General features: G+C 50.6%; 1 protein-coding gene across 5 annotated transcripts in view; it reads left to right on the top strand.

Annotated features, from left to right (window-relative positions):
• Positions 1–3,453: 3,453 nt before the first annotated feature.
• Positions 3,454–17,222, top strand: part of kcnh7 (potassium channel, voltage gated eag related subfamily H, member 7) — a 55,317-nt gene continuing 41,548 nt past the window's right edge. For 3 of the 5 annotated variants that reach the window (XM_062447356.1, XM_062447355.1, XM_062447354.1), the window contains exons 1-2: positions 3,455–3,896; positions 4,855–5,085. In XM_062447356.1, the coding sequence (XP_062303340.1) occupies positions 3,821–3,896; positions 4,855–5,085 (307 nt within the window). In that variant the 5' untranslated portion in view covers positions 3,455–3,820. Of the gene's footprint in view, positions 3,897–4,854; positions 5,086–17,222 lie in introns of all 5 variants that reach the window. The other 2 variants (XM_062447353.1, XM_062447352.1) reach the window with 1 other exon arrangement.

Here is a 17,222-nt window from a genome sequence, read left to right as displayed (position 1 = left end):
GGGAGGGTCAGGAGGGGGGAAGGAGGGGGGGGAAGAGGGGATGGGGAGGAGGGACGGGGGGGGGAGCAGGGTGGGGGGGGGGCAGGAAGGAGGTGGCCTAGTGGGTAGAGGGGGGGGTTGGGCGGAGGGGAGGTGGAAGGGAGCAGAGGGGAACTGGGGGTGTGGCGGGGGCGGGTGGAGGGCCTGAGGCTAACAAGGGAGATAAAGGGGGGAAGGGGGTGGAGGGGGGGACAGGGGGGGGGGCAGAAAGGGGGGGTCGGAGGGGCCCGTATCTGCGGGTGTCAGCGGGGGCTATCACCAGCGCAGCGACACCTCAGCCCCGTCGTGACATTCCCATGACCCCACCCTCGAACCGTGGCTCTCGGGAGATAGCTTCCCCGTCAGCTGTGAAAGGTGAGACATTCATATCCGGTGATGGGAGCGGTGGAGGAATGGGTACGAGGACATTGGGGTCGACGTGGAGCTGCTGCAATGTCTGCTAGACCCTGTCCAGACAGTCTGTCTCTCTGTCCTCCCCTTGGGCCACCACTTTTCTATCCTTGTGTGTGTGTGTGTGTGTGTGTCTGTGTGAGGGATTGACAGAAAGAAAGCGATGTTGGTTGTGTGTTGGGGTGCCAGCAGGGGCCATCTGTAGGGACAAGAGAGTCGTTTACCCTGGTGTGACTTCTGGATTAAAGGCCAAACTCAAACCATTGGTTCAAAATTGCTTCCCACACTGACAGATTAAGCTAAAAATGAATGGACCAACTGAGGAGGCCAGCTGAGCTTAGGGGGGGATATTCTGTTCTCAAAACAATTCCACTGAAGGCCAGGAAGTTTAACACCCGAGGTCAGTGGAGAGATTAATTACAACACCACCAAATCCCAATAGCAAATGTGACTTTGGAATTTTGACTCAAATGTATGGTACACTTGCTAAATAAGTAAATATACAATAAAGGCATTCTCTCCTCATATTTCTAGAGTTATTGTTTTTCGGACTGAGGGAAGTTAGCTGTGTGCCACAGCACAGAGAAAGCATAGTGAGAATGTGAATGCAGGAGTCAATGGGAGGATGCCCAGGGGCACTGCATCACAGGCACTTTAGCCTCCAAAACCTAAGTCCATTTTGAATGGGAGTCAATGGGAGAAAGCATAGTGAGAATGTGAATGCAGCAGTTCACTCCTGTGTTTGTCTCCAGTATCCTGTCATGTTAGGGTTAGGGTTAGGGTTATTCTCCATCACCTACTGCTCTTTCTTCCCCTCTATCCAAACACTGCAACTCTGCCCTAATCCCTTCCCCCTCTCTCTCGCGCTCTCGCTTGCTCTCTCGCACAAACATTGACACACACGCGCACAGACACACTCGTTCACAAATCCCCAACCCGGGTAGCTACTGTCCTGGCTGTGTTTCTCTCGTGAATGAGTTAAGAGTGAGAGGATTAACCCCAGCTGGTTTATTCAATGAACGCAGCACCGGCTATCAAGCATCGGGGTGATGGGAGATGCTGTGCAGTCTAAGACAGTGCAGTAGTACAGGTCACTCCTGGCTGTCTGGAGAAATCAGTGGTGGGCTATCGGGACCATATCGAATGGATCTGACTCTGTGATCGTTGGTTAGGTTGGTTACAGGTGCTGGTGTTGATTTGACTGTTGTCAGGCCTTGGTGCTAAGATTAGGGATCCTCTCATAGAACTCCCAGTGTGTCTTTAAGACCGCATCCTTGCCTCAGACTGGGGGGGGTATTTAATAGAGCATGGATGATAAATGATTGTTATTAACATAAATATACATACAGTATATAATTAATTATCTATGTTTCTGACACAGAACAACAGATATACAAAAGGTATTCTTGGAGCGCTTGTCTGCTCACAACAACATTTCAAGATAACAGTAAGACCTGGAAGAGTGACAGTCTGGTTTTTCCATCAGGCTCATGTTGGGGAGGAATCAAACCGTTTGACTTACGGTGAGTTTAGAAGACAGGAAGGAGGTGGGTGTTGCGATGATCGTCTGGTCTGGGTCAACTGCAGGGGCCAGTCAGTGAATGAGTGGATGGAGTAATCACTGTTCATTACAGTTGACACATCAAATTTACACTGCTATTCTATCTCAGGGGCAGGAATGCCCTTTACTGGATGTATGGTGGGGGAGTTCAGACCTCTATATATATGTGCGTGTGTGTGTGTGTGTGTGTGTGTGAGAGAGAGAGAGAGAGAGAGAGAGAGAGAGAGAGAGAGAGAGAGAGAGAGAGAGAGAGAGAGAGAGACTGAGAGAGAGAGAGAGAGAGAGGGGGGGGGGTGGAGAGAGAAAGAGGTAGGTAGAGGGAGAAAGAGAGGGAGATACAGGGAGAGAGTGGGGGAGATGGAGAGAGAGAGGGAGAAAGAGAGAGAGAGAGGCAGAGAGGTACAGAGAGAGAGGGAAAAAGGGAGAGGGACAGACATAGTGATTCACAGTGCCTTTGTTTGAGGTACAGTAGGACCGCTAGTGCCTCAACCCACACCCCCATGCCCGAAAGCTGCTTAAAAGTATTATAAATGCATAGCTATCATTAGCTACAACTGCTGTACAAAAAAGGCAAATCACTGTAGACGGGGGCGTGTCACATGAGAGCTTCCACGCAGTAACCTAATATCCAAAATAATACATTTATAATATAACCTCAATACGTGTTAGTCACAGGCTGTGCTGGACACCGCGTTGACAGAACCCGCGGTCCCTTCAACTGAGTAGATTTGTCGGACAAAAACTGCCACTGAATACAACTCTTATTTTCTCTTTTCTCTCGTGAGAAGAGAATTCTAGGATACTAAGGTCTAATCCAGTTTGTCTTTCTGTCTGTTTAGTCCAGACTATTGCATTACGTTATCAATGAACCAGATGGGCACTGATCTCATGCAACAAATCTAGAGACAGATGTTTGTGTGTGTGTGTGTGTGTGTGTGTGTGTGTGTGTGTGTGTCCGTTCGATAAAGAGTGTGTAAGGTCTCTACACACAGTTGTAATTTAAAGCTCATTCTAAATCATTTCGACGGCAAAACAACATTATGTCATGTGCACAGTCGAATAAAAAAAAATACGCCAGTGATGCGTAGCCTAACTAACATTATGCAGGAGTGAGAACCACAGAATGGCGAGATTCAGAGTTTTGTTTGGGGGGAAAATAACTACTTCAGGACCTTGGACAGCGCATCAGAGCGAACGGACCCGTTTCCACAGTTTCTATTGAAAACTGTAGCAGACTTCCTTTCACTTTGTATAAACATGACGGTTGTCACTGGTATTCACAAAACACAGTCAACGTGAGAGATAAACGCCACGGTTTTTTCTCTCTCGAGGTAATCAGGGGATACACCTGGCTTGTGCCCCGGCGTCACCCCTCGTGCTTTGTCTACGCGTCTCCTGTTCCCTCCGTAGTCTCCGTAGAGCCGAGCGCGAGGAGCACGAGCTGAGCGCTGAACGGAATACAACGTCACTGCCGGAGGCTTCAAAGCATCAGTCTTCCCTTCACAACAGCAGCTCCACGGCTCCGTGGACAGCTAGCGCCCCGCACCCGGACTTCTAGAGGGGAAATGTTGCTTAAACTGCGGCGTACTACACCCTTTTCTTCCAGATTCATGTCGGCAAAGGGCACACCGAAGCCTTCGATATGCGCTTTCGCGGGGACGCTTTTAAGTTAAAATAGGCGGCGGTAGGAAAAAGCTGAGGTAAATTCTACGAGGATGACTGACTAGTTATGAAGATGAGTCCTGCTGGCAGTGTGAAGCAGTAGAACTTGACAGACGTCCTGAGGGTCTTCCCTGCGCTCTGTCGGACAGCGCAAGAAGATTTTGAACCATGCCTGTACGGAGAGGTCATGTCGCGCCACAAAACACATTTTTGGGGATAATTATACGGAAATTCGAGGGGCAGAGTGAGTACGGTGTTTCTTGAACGTTGGTGTGAATGTTTTTGCCACGTCGCGAGGCTGAATATTTGTTATTGAAGCCTGTCACAGTTTTCTCTCTCAGCAATAAAGTTGATTGAAGCACCATTAGCTGTCTAGTCAGTGTCGCGGAGCGGGTGAATACATTACATTTAGTCATTTAGCAGACGCGCTTATCCAGAGCGACTTACAATAAGTACAGGGACATTCCCCCCGAAGCAAGAAGGGTGAAGTACCTTGCCCAAGGACACAACGTCATTTTTCACGGCCGGGAATCGAACTGGCAACCTTTAGATTACTAGCCTGACTCCCTCACCGCTCAACAATCTGACTCTCTACATGGCTTGCCTTGGTGTTAATCAATAAATCAATAGTGAAACCACATTGGAGAATTACAATGTACCCTGATTTGAGTTATATTGTAGCCTGACGATTACACCAGAAAAACTGAAATCTTACATTTCAGAATGTGGAATTTCTTTTTAACCAGAGATGTGGCTCTAATGTAAGCTGTTGATATCACTAAAACAACAATCATTTATATCAATAAATCAATTATGTATTTTTAGATAGTATTTTCCTTTGTTTAAAGAGATTTAAATCAATGTACATTTTTAAGTGGCATTAGATCTGCCATGAGAGATGACATTGTGGATGACATAATGAAATAGATGGCATTAGATGAGGAGTCAGGTGGCTGAGCAGTGAGGGAGTCGGGCTAGTAATCCGAAGGTTGCCAGTTCGATTTCCGGTCATGCCAACTGACGTTGTGTCCTTGGGCAAGACACTTCACCCTACTTGCCTCGGGGGAATGTCCCTGTACTTACTGTAAGTCGCTCTGGATAAGAGCGTCTGCTAAATGACTAAATGTAAATGTAGATGTATTATTAATTAACCACCCTGCCCTCCTCCCTTCTAACCACCCTGCTCTCATGTCCCCCTTCAGATAAGAAGTTCCTCATAGCCAATGCCAGGGTCCAGAACTGCGCCATCATCTACTGCAACGACGGCTTCTGTGAGATGACAGGGTTCTCGCGGCCGGACGTAATGCAGAGGCCGTGCACCTGTGACTTCCTGCACGGGGAGATGACGAGTCGCCATGCCGTGGCCCAGGTGGCCCAGGCCCTGCTGGGCTCTGAGGAGCGCAAGGTGGAGATCACCTACCACCGCAAAGATGGTGAGAGTCTCTACTCGCCTCCGCTCTCACCCTCTCACCCTCCTCCCCACCCTCTCACCCTCTCACCCTAAGCCTCGGCCCCTGTCCTTCACACCCTTTGAATCTCCCACACTCTCACACCCTCACCCCTGTATCCCCCACCTTACCCTCGAGTCACCCCCTCACCCCCTCACCCTCTCACCCTCTGAACGTCCCACCATCTTATCTCTAATTTCTCCCATCCTCGTTTCCATCACAGCCGTTTTCAAACACAATACAAGACTGTACCTCAACACAAGACTGTACCTCAATACACGACTGTACCTCAACACAAGACTGTACCTCAATACAAGACTGTACCTCAACACAAGACTGTACCTCAACACAAGACTGTACCTCGACACAAGACTGTACCTCAACACAAGACTGTACCTCAATACAAGACTGTACCTCAATACACGACTGTACCTGACGACAAGACTGTACCTCAATACAAGACTGTACCTCGACACAAGACTGTACCTAAACACAAAACTGTACCTCAACACAAGACTTGGACGTTACCTTTAACCATATGTATAAACGACATGGGGGAACCGTTGGTGGAGGTTTGAAAGAGCGGGCCAACTTCCATTGTCACACCAAAATAACCCCCTGATGGATGGCTCTGTTTACACTGCTTATGAGTTCTGCATGGCGACGTGACGTGGCAGGGCAGCTGCCTGTGTTTTCACAGCGGCCGGTCGAGACACCTGACAGTTTCACCCGTCCGGCCGTGTGGGATTGGCTGGGACAAAGACAGTTGACGAGGTGACCTCTAACCATGATATTTGTAACCGGATGATTAAGCCGGTTGCGTAACGGTGAAAGTGTAATCGGAGTTGTGGACAGGTGACAGAGGCCCAACCTGGAGGCAGGATGAAGATCTGTTGTTAGTCTGACTGTACATGATGGCCCCTCTGCTGTTAGTCTGACTGTATATGATGGCCCCTCTGCTATTAGTCTGACTGTACATGATGGCCCCTCTGCTATTAGTCTGACTGTACATGATGGCCCCTCTGCTATTAGTCTGACTGTACATGATGGCCCCTCTGCTGTTAGTCTGACTGTACATGATGGCCCCTCTGCTGATAGTCTGACTGTACATGATAGGCCCCTCTGCTGTTAGTCTGACTGTACATGATGGCCCCTCTGCTGATAGTCTGACTGTACATGATGGCCCCTCTGATGGTGTCTGACTGTACATGATGGCCCCTCTGCTGCTAGTCTGACTGTACATGATGGCCCCTCTGCTGATAGTCTGACTGTACATGATGGCCCCTCTGCTGTTAGTCTGACTGTACATGATGGCCCCTCTGCTGATAGTCTGACTGTACATGATGGCCCCTCTGATGGTGGTCTGACTGTACATGATGGCCCCTCTGCTGCTAGTCTGACTGTACATGATGGCCCCTCTGATGGTGGTCTGACTGTACATGATGGCCCCTTCTGCTGATAGTCTGACTGTACATGATGGCCCCTCTGATGGTGGTCTGACTGTACATGATGGCCCCTCTGCTGATAGTCTGACTGTACATGATGGCCCTCTGATGGTGGTCTGACTGTACATGATGGCCCCTCTGCTGATAGTCTGACTGTACATGATGGCCCCTCTGATGGTGGTCTGACTGTACATGATGGCCCCTCTGCTGCTAGTCTGACTGTACATGATGGCCCCTCTGATGGTGGTCTGACTGTACATGATGGCCCCTCTGATGGTGGTCCCTGGATGTCCCCTGCCAGCCAACCTGGGCGTGTCCTCTCTCACATGGGTCAGACTTTTAGTTGTGTTTTTGTACTTTATTACTTGTGCTGTCGATTGAGCGAGAGAGATAGCAGAAGAGAGAGAATGGGAGAGAGAGAGGGAGAGATAGAAGAAGAGAGAGTGAGAGAATGGGAGAGAGAGAGGGAGAGATAGAGAGAGAGAGAGAGAGACGACTGTTGCTGGGCAGGTAGATGGTGCCATAGCCACAGCACTAGAGCAGGAGGGAGAACCTCGTACTGGAGTCCTCCACCTCTGGCTCGTGAGATATCCACAGCCACGCTGGAGAGGTAGAGATGACAGGTTTAAACACCTCCATCGGGCTCTCCAACCTCTCAGCCCGGATCTCCTAAGGCCAGCCCCTCAAGTCTTATAGAGGAGCTTGATGTCAAGTTCACCAGTTGGGTGATTAGTGCTAGAGCTGCTCTAGAGATTAAATATCCATTCCTGGAAGTCCGTATGCGCTGCGACGTCCTGCCCAGCCTGCATTGAGACTGACAGTGCGAGGCCCCACCCCCCTGAGGCCCCGCCCCCTGAGACCCCGCCCCCTGAAACCCCGCCCCCCTGAGGCCCCGCCCCCCTGAGGCAAACTGCTGTTGTTAGACTCACAGCGCGAGGCCCCGCCTGCCATAAACACCAAGCTGCTGTTGTTCACAGCGATGGAGGCGACTCGCCTGCATCGTTCTCTGGACAAACAGTATTAATGAGGACACAAATACCTTCATGTTGCATTGATCTGTAAACCTGTGTGTGAGTGGAAACGAAATCTATGCTCCCTCCCTCCCCCCTCCTCTCTCTCCCCCCCTCCTCTCCCTCCTTCCCTCCCTCCCTCCCTCCTCTACCTCCCTCCCTCCCTCCTCTACCTCCCTCCCTCCCTCCCTACCTCCCTCCCTCCCGTGGCTGAGGTGAGGGGGAGAGGGGGGAAGCTTTGAGGAGGCCCGTCGGCGCGTTCTGAGGATAGGCCTCATTACTCTCCCGTAGACTCCAGGCTCTAATTACCTCCAGGTTTCCTGTTCCAGACTGGGTCCTCTCTCCTGGGAGGGTCACACACCTTTCAGAAACACCCCACATTTTCTCCTCACTAAAAGCATTGATTATGCTTCACAAGCCCTTACAAGACTATTATTCTGCTTTTGGTGAGATACAGTGAGGCTTGTGTTTGTGTGTGAGTGTGTGTACATTTCCATTGAGCATGTCTACCTTCTACCAAAAGGTCAGTGGATATTTTGAATGAAGATAGCGTCTTTAACTCAGGACCACTCTCTCTGTGCTACTGGGTTTCTAAGGAAGATGTGATTGAGGCATGGATGATTGCTTTGCTCCTGCGGACATCTTCAATTCTGCAAGCCAATCTCCTTCTGCAGCAATCATGAGTCGTGGTGGGTTTGCCTTGCGTGAAGGTCTCTTTCTCTCTCTGTCTCTCTGTCTCTCTCTGTCTCTCTGTCTCTCTATGTCTCTGTCTCTCAGAGAGACAGACAGAGAAAGACAGACAGAGAGAGAGAGAGAGAGAGCAGGTTGTGTAGACAGCATTGCCTCTGGCTTGTCTCCGTACCGTGTTTTTCAACAATGCTTGTATTTGAGAGCCACGCTAAACCACCCTCAAACACTCTGAACGTCGTTCTAAGAGTCCTTCTCCTGTCTGCTATCTCTCACTTGTGCGTATCCCAGACGGACTGATCACCAGAGGGAAGGCAGCTCAGCATCCCTCTGATCAGCTGCTCTAACTGGAATCCTTTCAAGTACACTAATGAAGTTGCCACTCTGCCTTCACATCAGAGAGGACACAACCTTCTGGAGATCTCTTATATTCTATATTATACATGAGACTACCTATATTCTGTGTCCTGTTCTGCATATTCTCTCAGTCCTTAATAAACTTGTCTCACAGGGAGGAAGGGGGGAGACGGGGGGGGGGGGGGGTGAGCAGATATAAACCTATAATTGATCTCAACCTGATTAAGCCAGTCACCAGTCAATTCATCCAGTGATTGAGGGGAGGGTGACGAGGGGAGGGTGACGAGGGGAGGGTGACGAGGGGAGGGGTGTAGGGAGGGTGACGAGGGGAGGGGTGGAGGGAGGGTGACGAGGGGAGGGGTGGAGAGGGGAGGGGTGTAGGGAGGGGTGACGAGGGGAGGGGTGGAGGGAGGGGTGACGAGGGGAGGGGGTGTAGGGAGGGTGACGAGGGGAGGGTGACGAGGGGAGGGTGACGAGGGAGGGTGACGAGGGGAGGGGTGTAGGGAGGGGTGACGAGGGGAGGGGTGGAGGGAGGGGTGACGAGGGGAGGGTGACGAGGGGAGGGTGACGAGGGGAGGGTGACGAGGGGAGGGTGTAGGGAGGGGAGGGGTGTAGGGAGGGTGACGAGGGGAGGGGTGTAGGGAGGGGAGGGGTGTAGGGAGGGGAGGGTGGAGGGAGGGGTGGGTGGGTGGAGGGAGGGTGGCACCCAAGGGCTGCAAACATTGGCTGAGTCAACATCTAGAACCGAGGGTGAGAGGAGCAGAAAACACACAAAGCAAACACACACACAGAGCAAACAGAGGAGAGAAGGCTATTTCCAGTCATCCCCTTATATACAGAGAATTCATCTCCCACTCCTCTCTCTCCCTCCCTCTCTCTGCCTCTCTCTCTCCCTCCTTCTGTATCTCTCTCTCCATCTGTCTCTCTCCCTCTCTCCCTCTCTCTCCCTCTCTCTCCCTTTCTCTCCCTTTCTCTCCCTTTCTCTCTCTCTCTCTCTCTCTCTCTCTCTCTCTCTCTCTCTCTCTCTCTCTCTCTCTCTCTCTCTCTCTCTCTCTCTCTCTCTCTCTCCCTCTCTCCCTCTCTCCCTCTCTCTCTCTCCCCCTGTCTCTCTTCCTTCTTATTCTCTCTCACACACGCTCCCTCTCCTGTCCTATCTCTTCCTCCCCTCCTCTGCTCAGGTGTTTCCCTCTGCTCTCCTCAGAGCCTCAGATGACGGCGATTGTGCTAGTCAAGGCTAGTCGGCTGTGTGAGAGTGTACCGCAAACACTGATGATGTGTGTGTGAGAGTGTACCGCACACACTGACGATGTGTGTGGAGAGTGTACCGCACACACTGACGATGTGTGTGTGAGAGTGTACCGCACACACTGACGATGTGTGTGTGAGAGTGTACCGCAAACACTGACGATGTGTGTGTGAGAGTGTACCGCAAACACTGACGATGTGTGTGTGAGAGTGTACCGCACACACTGATGATGTGTGTGTGAGTTTTTCCAGAATTGAGCTGTCACATTTTGACACACTAATCTTCTGCTGTATCCTTCCACCTGCAAACCAACCGGAAATAATGACGCACAGTAGAGTCTCTGTTTCAGGTGTTTCAGACGGTTTTATTTCCTATTTAAAAACTGTGTTTTATTAGGGAGGGTATAGTTGAGTGGTTAGAACGCTTGACTGCAGACTAATTTTCCTGCTAAAGGAACACATTATTATTATTTATTAGCACAACTGGCTTTTGTTACTTCAATACCAACATGAAACACTGAAATAGTCGTCAAGGGAACCTCGCAAATCACACGTCTGTTAGATGTTGGATATGACAAACGATATTTGCCTCAAACCACTGTGGATTGGATTCGAAAAACTAAGATTGGAAGCTTGTTCCTGATTGGATGTGCTCTGTGCAAACAAGATAAGCCCTCGCCTCTGAAACCTGCAGTCTGGCTTTCAGCTCCCAGGTTGGGCTCCGAGTCTGAGAGCAGAAGTAAGAGAAGCAAGGATGGAGGCAGAGAGAGAAAACAATGAAAGGGGAGAATCAACAAAAAAGAGGAGAGAGGGACAGAGAGAGAGAGAGAGAGACTGAGAGAGAGAGACATATAGACAGAGAGAGACAGAGAGAGAGAGAGAGACCGAGAGAGAAAGAGACAGAGAGATACAGAGAGAGACAGAGAGAGACAGAGAGAGAGAGAATTCAGGTACTTCTGAATATTGACTATTTCCATCCCAGACACAGCCTCTAGAATCCAAGAGAGTCAGAGCCAGTTGTCTTCATTATAAATGACTCTGGCTCTTCCCCCAAGGCTCGTACAGCGGCCAAGTGTCTCTCCTCCTCTGGCAGCTCCACCAGCGGGGAGGCTCAGCTCTGTGTTCCCCCGGCCAGAGGGCTGTCCCAGGCTGAGGCCTGCAGCCTCCAGCCCTCCTCCTGCATCTACCGCTAGTCAGTGCTAGAAGGTGACAGGGATAAGCGTCTGTTGTTGCAAACTTTGGGATTCCTCGTACGTCGCTGTTGGCAGGCGTGCAGGGAGGGGAGGTGAGGGGAGGAACGGGGGAGGGGAGGTGGGGAGGAGTGGGGAGGGGAAGGGGCGGGGAGGTGGGGAGGGGCGGGGCGGGGCGGGGAGGGGAGGTGGGGAGGGGCGGGGCGGGGAGGGGAGGTGGGGAGGAGCGGGGGAGGGGCGGGGAGGTGGGGAGGGGCGGGGCGGGGAGGGGAGGTGGGGAGGGGCGGGGCGGGGAGGGGAGGTGGGGAGGAGCGGGGAGGGGCGGGGAGGTGGGGAGGGGCGGGGCGGGGAGGGGAGGGGAGGGGCGGGGAGGGGCGGGGCGGGGGTCAGCACGGGTGTTGTGTCTCTGTCTGTGGTCTCTGTGATGGTGTAATGGTCCTCTGTGATGGTGTAATGGTCTCTGTGATGGTGTAATGGTCTCTGTGATGGTGTAATGGTCTCTGTGATGGTGTAATGGTCTCTGTGATGGTGTAATGGTCTCTCAGAGTAAGATTCCTCCCGAATCGTGAAAGTTTGGAGATGGTGTGAGGTGTTTGAAGAGAGCAGCAAGGGCCCCTCTCTCTCTACATCTACCCTCCCCCCCTCCCCCTCACCCCTTCCCCCTCTCTCCCACCCACCCTCCCTCCCCCTCACCCCATCCCCCTCCCTCCCTCTCTTGGTGTGTGTGTCGTTCTCACTCTCGTTCACCCTTAAGACAAAACAGCGGTCCGAGATGCAAGTCGTAGCGTTGTCAGGGCAACCTATGTAGGAGCCGTCTTGTGGATATGGTTCTCTCTTCATCATGGCTCCTTCCCCTCCTCTCCCTCCTCCTCCTCCGGGGACAGACTCTCTACAGCAGGTCTTTTACCATTTCTCTTTCAGTTTAAACTGCTTAATAGCTAGTGTGTTTGATACCACATAGTGACATTTAATTCTTTCAGCTGATGCTTTTATCCACAAACAACATGTAGAAAAAGGATCTGCAGTGAAGTTTTTAACAGTATTTACAGTGTTTACTAACCACACAGAAAAGTGACCACATCTCAGCTGTCAGACACGCTCAACAACATGAATCGTGTCTTAAGATCACATCACAGTGAAAATCAACATATGAATCGAATCAGTATTTGCTGAATGCTCCATGTGCATAAATACGATGATTTCAAGAACACACACAAATGTTAAGTCAAGAAACACAAGGAGAGATAAAATATTCATTCCTGGAAGAAATGAGTGCATCATGATTTCTGCGTCTCTACCGAGAGAGATGCACACCACAGAGAAGAAAATAACCTCAATTTCAGTTTAAATTGCTCACATTAACTCAATAGGAAACAGCAGCTCTCCAGGGAAATAATTTACTTACATTAGTGATATATATGTACTATATATATATACACATATAATTTGCTCACAGATTGTCGTTTTTATCCATGTTCTTTGTCTGACTGGACGTTACTATGGTAGCTGAGAGAGAATGTATTTGAATCATCAATGATCATCCATGGACATAAAGTTCTGTACACACCAACACACCCTCCGACACACACACCAACACACACTCCGACACACACACCAACACACACTCCGACACACACACCAACACACACTCCGACACACATCCCGACACATACTCCAACACACACACCAACACACACTCCGACACACATCCCGACACATACTCCAACACACACACCAACACACACACCAACACACACTCCGACACACATCCCGACACACACACACACACACACACACACAGTGCTTCCCACCAGCAGCCTCAGTGTTGTGCGTACAGTGGCAGATAAGACAGGATGGTGGTGCCCTCCGTGTCCCTACTGCTCTGCAGGCTGTGGGACTCCCAGGACTGCTCCTCCAAGGTGAAGCAGATGGATGTCCTCTCTGTCCCTGGCCTCGATGCTCTCCTGGGACCAGATGGGACCATGTGGGGGAGAAGTTCCTGGTGACCTTGTGGTGCAGGATCTTCTCAGCCTGCTTCATGGGTATTGATCCACACAAAACACTCAGAGGGTCTAAGAATAGCGCCTGGATGCACACCACCACTGTGTCTGTGGCAGTGTCTGTGGCTGTGTCTGTGGCAGTGTCTGTGTCTGTGGCAGTGTCTGTGGCTCTGGCTGTGTCTGTGGCAGTGTCTGTGGCAGTGTCTGTGGCTCTGGCTGTGGCTGTGTCTGTGGCAGTGTCTGTGGCTGTGGCTGTGTCTGTGGCTGTGGCAGTGTCTGTGGCTGTGTCAGTGGCTGCAGGGTGGTGTATTTACAGAAACTACGCTGTGAAGGTGTCTGTGTTGTGTCTGGATTGCGGCAGGTGTGGAGCTGGTCTGTGCTGTTGGATAATGAGAACAATGGGTTAGTCAGACAGCCCCTCCCCTCCCCCACGACACACAGCCCCTCCACTCCCCCACGACACACAGCCCCTCCACTCCCCCACGACACACACTCTCTCTACAGCTGCCACTTGGCTACCCCCCCCCCCCCCATGCTTCCAGCTGTGCAACACCTCCTCACCTCCCCATGCTGAACAACGTCAAGTCTCACAAGTCAGTGTTAGATAGTGGGAGGATTATTTAACAGATCATGTGACTCTCTCCCCACTGACGTCACACCCCAGGCGTGTGACGTCAGACTTGATTGATACAAGTAGAAATGTCCTGTTGTGTCTTGTCCAGAGGCAGATTACCCTCTCCTCCACAGAGCAGATCTGTGGATAAGGTATGAATGAACAGTCATTTATGATCATAGCTTACCTGCTTTTTCTTTCTTTCATTTGATTGACTGACGTGTTCAATCATGACTCGTTCTCCTCCGTGAATCTCCCATCAGATTCTGGCTCAGATGCACACTGTCATCCACAACACGTTTTTTGATTACGTATGGAATTTTTTACTTGGAAGTAATAACCGTAAAAAACATTCATAGACCAATATCATTTTACCCCGGTAAGCGCTGTTCCATTTTTAGCCCTGTTAATAAAGACCAAACAGACGAGGCAGTAGACAGGAAGAGGCAGTAGAGAGGAAGAGGCGCTATGCCCTGCTGAAGCCCTAGGCCTCTCCTGAATTGTTAACTACATTTTACGACCTCTGAGCAGTCAGCAGTGCCCTCGCCCTGACGCCTGGAGGCTGGGGAGGCCGGGGCTGTCCTCCAGGAGGCTGGGGAGGCCGGGGCTGTCCTCCAGGAGGCTGGGGAGGCCGGGGCTGTCCTCCAGGAGGCTGAGGAGAGGCCGGGGCTGTCCTCCAGGAGGCTGAGGAGGCCGGGGCTGTCCTCCAGGAGGCTGGGGAGGCCGGGGCTGTCCTCCAGGAGGCTGGGGAGAGGCCGGGGCTGTCCTCCAGGAGGCTGGGGAGAGGCCGGTGGGAAGGCTCAGCCTCGGCCCTCAGAGAAGCACCAGTCCATCACTAATGCAGCAGACCAAGCTGGGATCTGCTCTGATGCACGTGCACGGTGTCACTTTGACGCCGATTGAATCTGAAGCCCTCTAGTGTCACATGACTGAGCACCGAAGACCCCCACCCATGTCATAGTTTCTGCAATTTTACACTTTTTAAAGTTGCCAAGAGTCATCCACGTTACATTCCCCCAAACAAGAGGACAGCTTTGTCTTTCAAACCTACGACAGCACATTGTTCTATCCTGACCGCTGTGAATGTGAATATGACAGAAGAACGTGCTGTTCTGTGTGGGGCCAGATTTAGAATCAGTCTCATCAGATTTCTGTCCGCCAAACACTGTGGTCTATTTTTAGACCTATTCACAGCTTGGCTCTTCCCAGAATGAACCGAGCCTTCAGTCCCCATCAGTCCTCTCAGACACGCAGAGAGCTGTGCTCCAACACCAGGACACGTTTAACACAAACCACACAGGTAGTAATGTGATTACACTGTCTGGTGGGAGACTGCACACACAACACTGTTTGATGAACTTAAGATATGTAGTTGATTTTTGCAGCACTGTGACTATGCACTACTGTAATTGAGATGTTATTGTAGCACTGTAGTATTAGTGAACTGTGTCTGGTAGCTGAGATGTGGTTACTTTACATTGTGTCTGGTAGCAGAGATGTGGTTACTTTACATTGTGTCTGGTAGCAGAGATGTGGTTACTTTACACCGTGTCTGGTAACTGAGATGTTGTTACTTTACATTGTGTCTGCTAGCAGAGATGTTGTTACTTTACATTGTGTCTGCTAGCAGAGATGTGGTTACTTTACACTGTTCGGTAGAACCCAGAGGCTGGGAAACAGGCAATTACGCTCTCCAGTACTCTCTGAACTGTTCTCACACTAGCAGCACCTGTGATGCATCTACCTGTCATGGTAATTAACCACTACAACCCACAGATTGATTAACAGGTGTTTCTTTTCCATTGATGCCCTTGGTTGATATTTCTGATGTATTTATGTAGACAGGCTGTAATCCTGGGACTGAGACCTGGGTCCCTTACACTGACACATCTTACATTGAACATTACACAGACACATCAATGCAATCTACAACACACTTTAATACTATATTCACATAGTGGGTATAGCTCAGTGGTTAGAGCATTTGACTGCAGATCAGGTTCAAATCCCTCTCTGTACGTCTCTTTGGATAACAGCATCTGCAGGATAAACACACAACATCAGCCTGTGTAATAAAATAGACCAACACAGAACACAGAAAACAAACCAACACCAGAGACCAGGTTCACAGGCATGTTGAAAACTCAGCTTTAATTGACCTCCACATGCTGGGCTCCCTGTGCCAGACACGTGTAGGGCTCTGAGAGGCCGGGGGATAAGGTAGCACTTACTTTCCATCAGAAAACTCATTAGAGCCTCTCTCTGCCTCCTCCCCTGCCTCCTCTCCCTGCCTCCTCTCCCTGCCTCCTCCCCCTGCCTCCTCTCCCTGCATCCAGGTATCAGGTTGTTCTCTGTGGTTCTGAGGAGAGCAGGCTTCTCCCGTCATGGAACCGATGTGTTGTTTACCTGTCTCAAGCTATGTGGAGCTGTTACCATGTCAACTGCTGGAAGGGCCATCGGAACTTTGAAATGCTGAAGCTTCTTATTGCAGCTTAGTTCTGGTTCTGGAACATGGGATGGAATCATCACTTGTCTTCTCTGTAGTGTCACTGTTCATGTTCAAATGTAATGTTTTTTTATTAAGTAGATGTGTCTCTTTCAGTTTTTTTGTTCAGTTTGAAAAACCTCACATTGCAGAGGGAAGGTGGAGGAGATGGTGGATGTGAAGAGCTGAAAAAAGAGACTGCTTGTACACACACACACACACACACACACCCTCACACACAAAGACAAACACATACATCTACAGACATACACACAAAGACAAAAACCAACTCACACACACACTCTGACAGCAGTCAGTGTGGAAGCTGACTTGGGCCTCAGGCCCAGTCAGGCCCCATTCAGCATCTCTGTACTGCTGGCTCCCTCAGCTTCTATCAGTGTCACCCGCAGCCGCACACACACACACACACACACACACAGGAACACAGACACACACACAGGAACACAGACACACACACAGGAACACAGACACACACACAGGAACACAGACACACGACACAGACACACACACACAGGAACACAGACACACACACAGGAACACAGACACACGACACAGACACACACACACAAGAACACAGACACACGACACAGACACACACACACAGGAACACAGACACACACACAGGAACACAGACACACGACACAGACACACACACACAGGAACACAGACACACACACAGGAACACAGACACACGACACAGACACACACACACAGGAACACAGACACACACACAGGAACACAGACACACGACACAGACACACACACACAGGAACACAGACACATGACACAGACACAAACACAGACACAATACAGACACACTCACACAAAGACAAACGCATGCACACACAGATGCACACACATATTTAGCTCATGCAGGCTGCAATTTCAAATGACTTCCACTTCTGGGATGATGCTCTCTGTGCTTCAATCTCTCTATCTGTGAACGAGTGCAGTCAGGAACCCATGTGCTATTATATTCTATTAAGGGTGTTATTTACTGTGTGGGTTAGGGTTGAAGAATAGTGGAGAGCAGGGAGAGTGTGAGAGAGAAAGGGTGAGCAGGAGGGGG

This window comes from Osmerus eperlanus, chromosome 21, assembly GCF_963692335.1.
Source record: "Osmerus eperlanus chromosome 21, fOsmEpe2.1, whole genome shotgun sequence".
Lineage (NCBI taxonomy): Eukaryota > Metazoa > Chordata > Actinopteri > Osmeriformes > Osmeridae > Osmerus > Osmerus eperlanus.
Note: the sequence above shows the minus strand (reverse complement) of the source record. Positions and strands in the feature narration are given on the sequence as shown.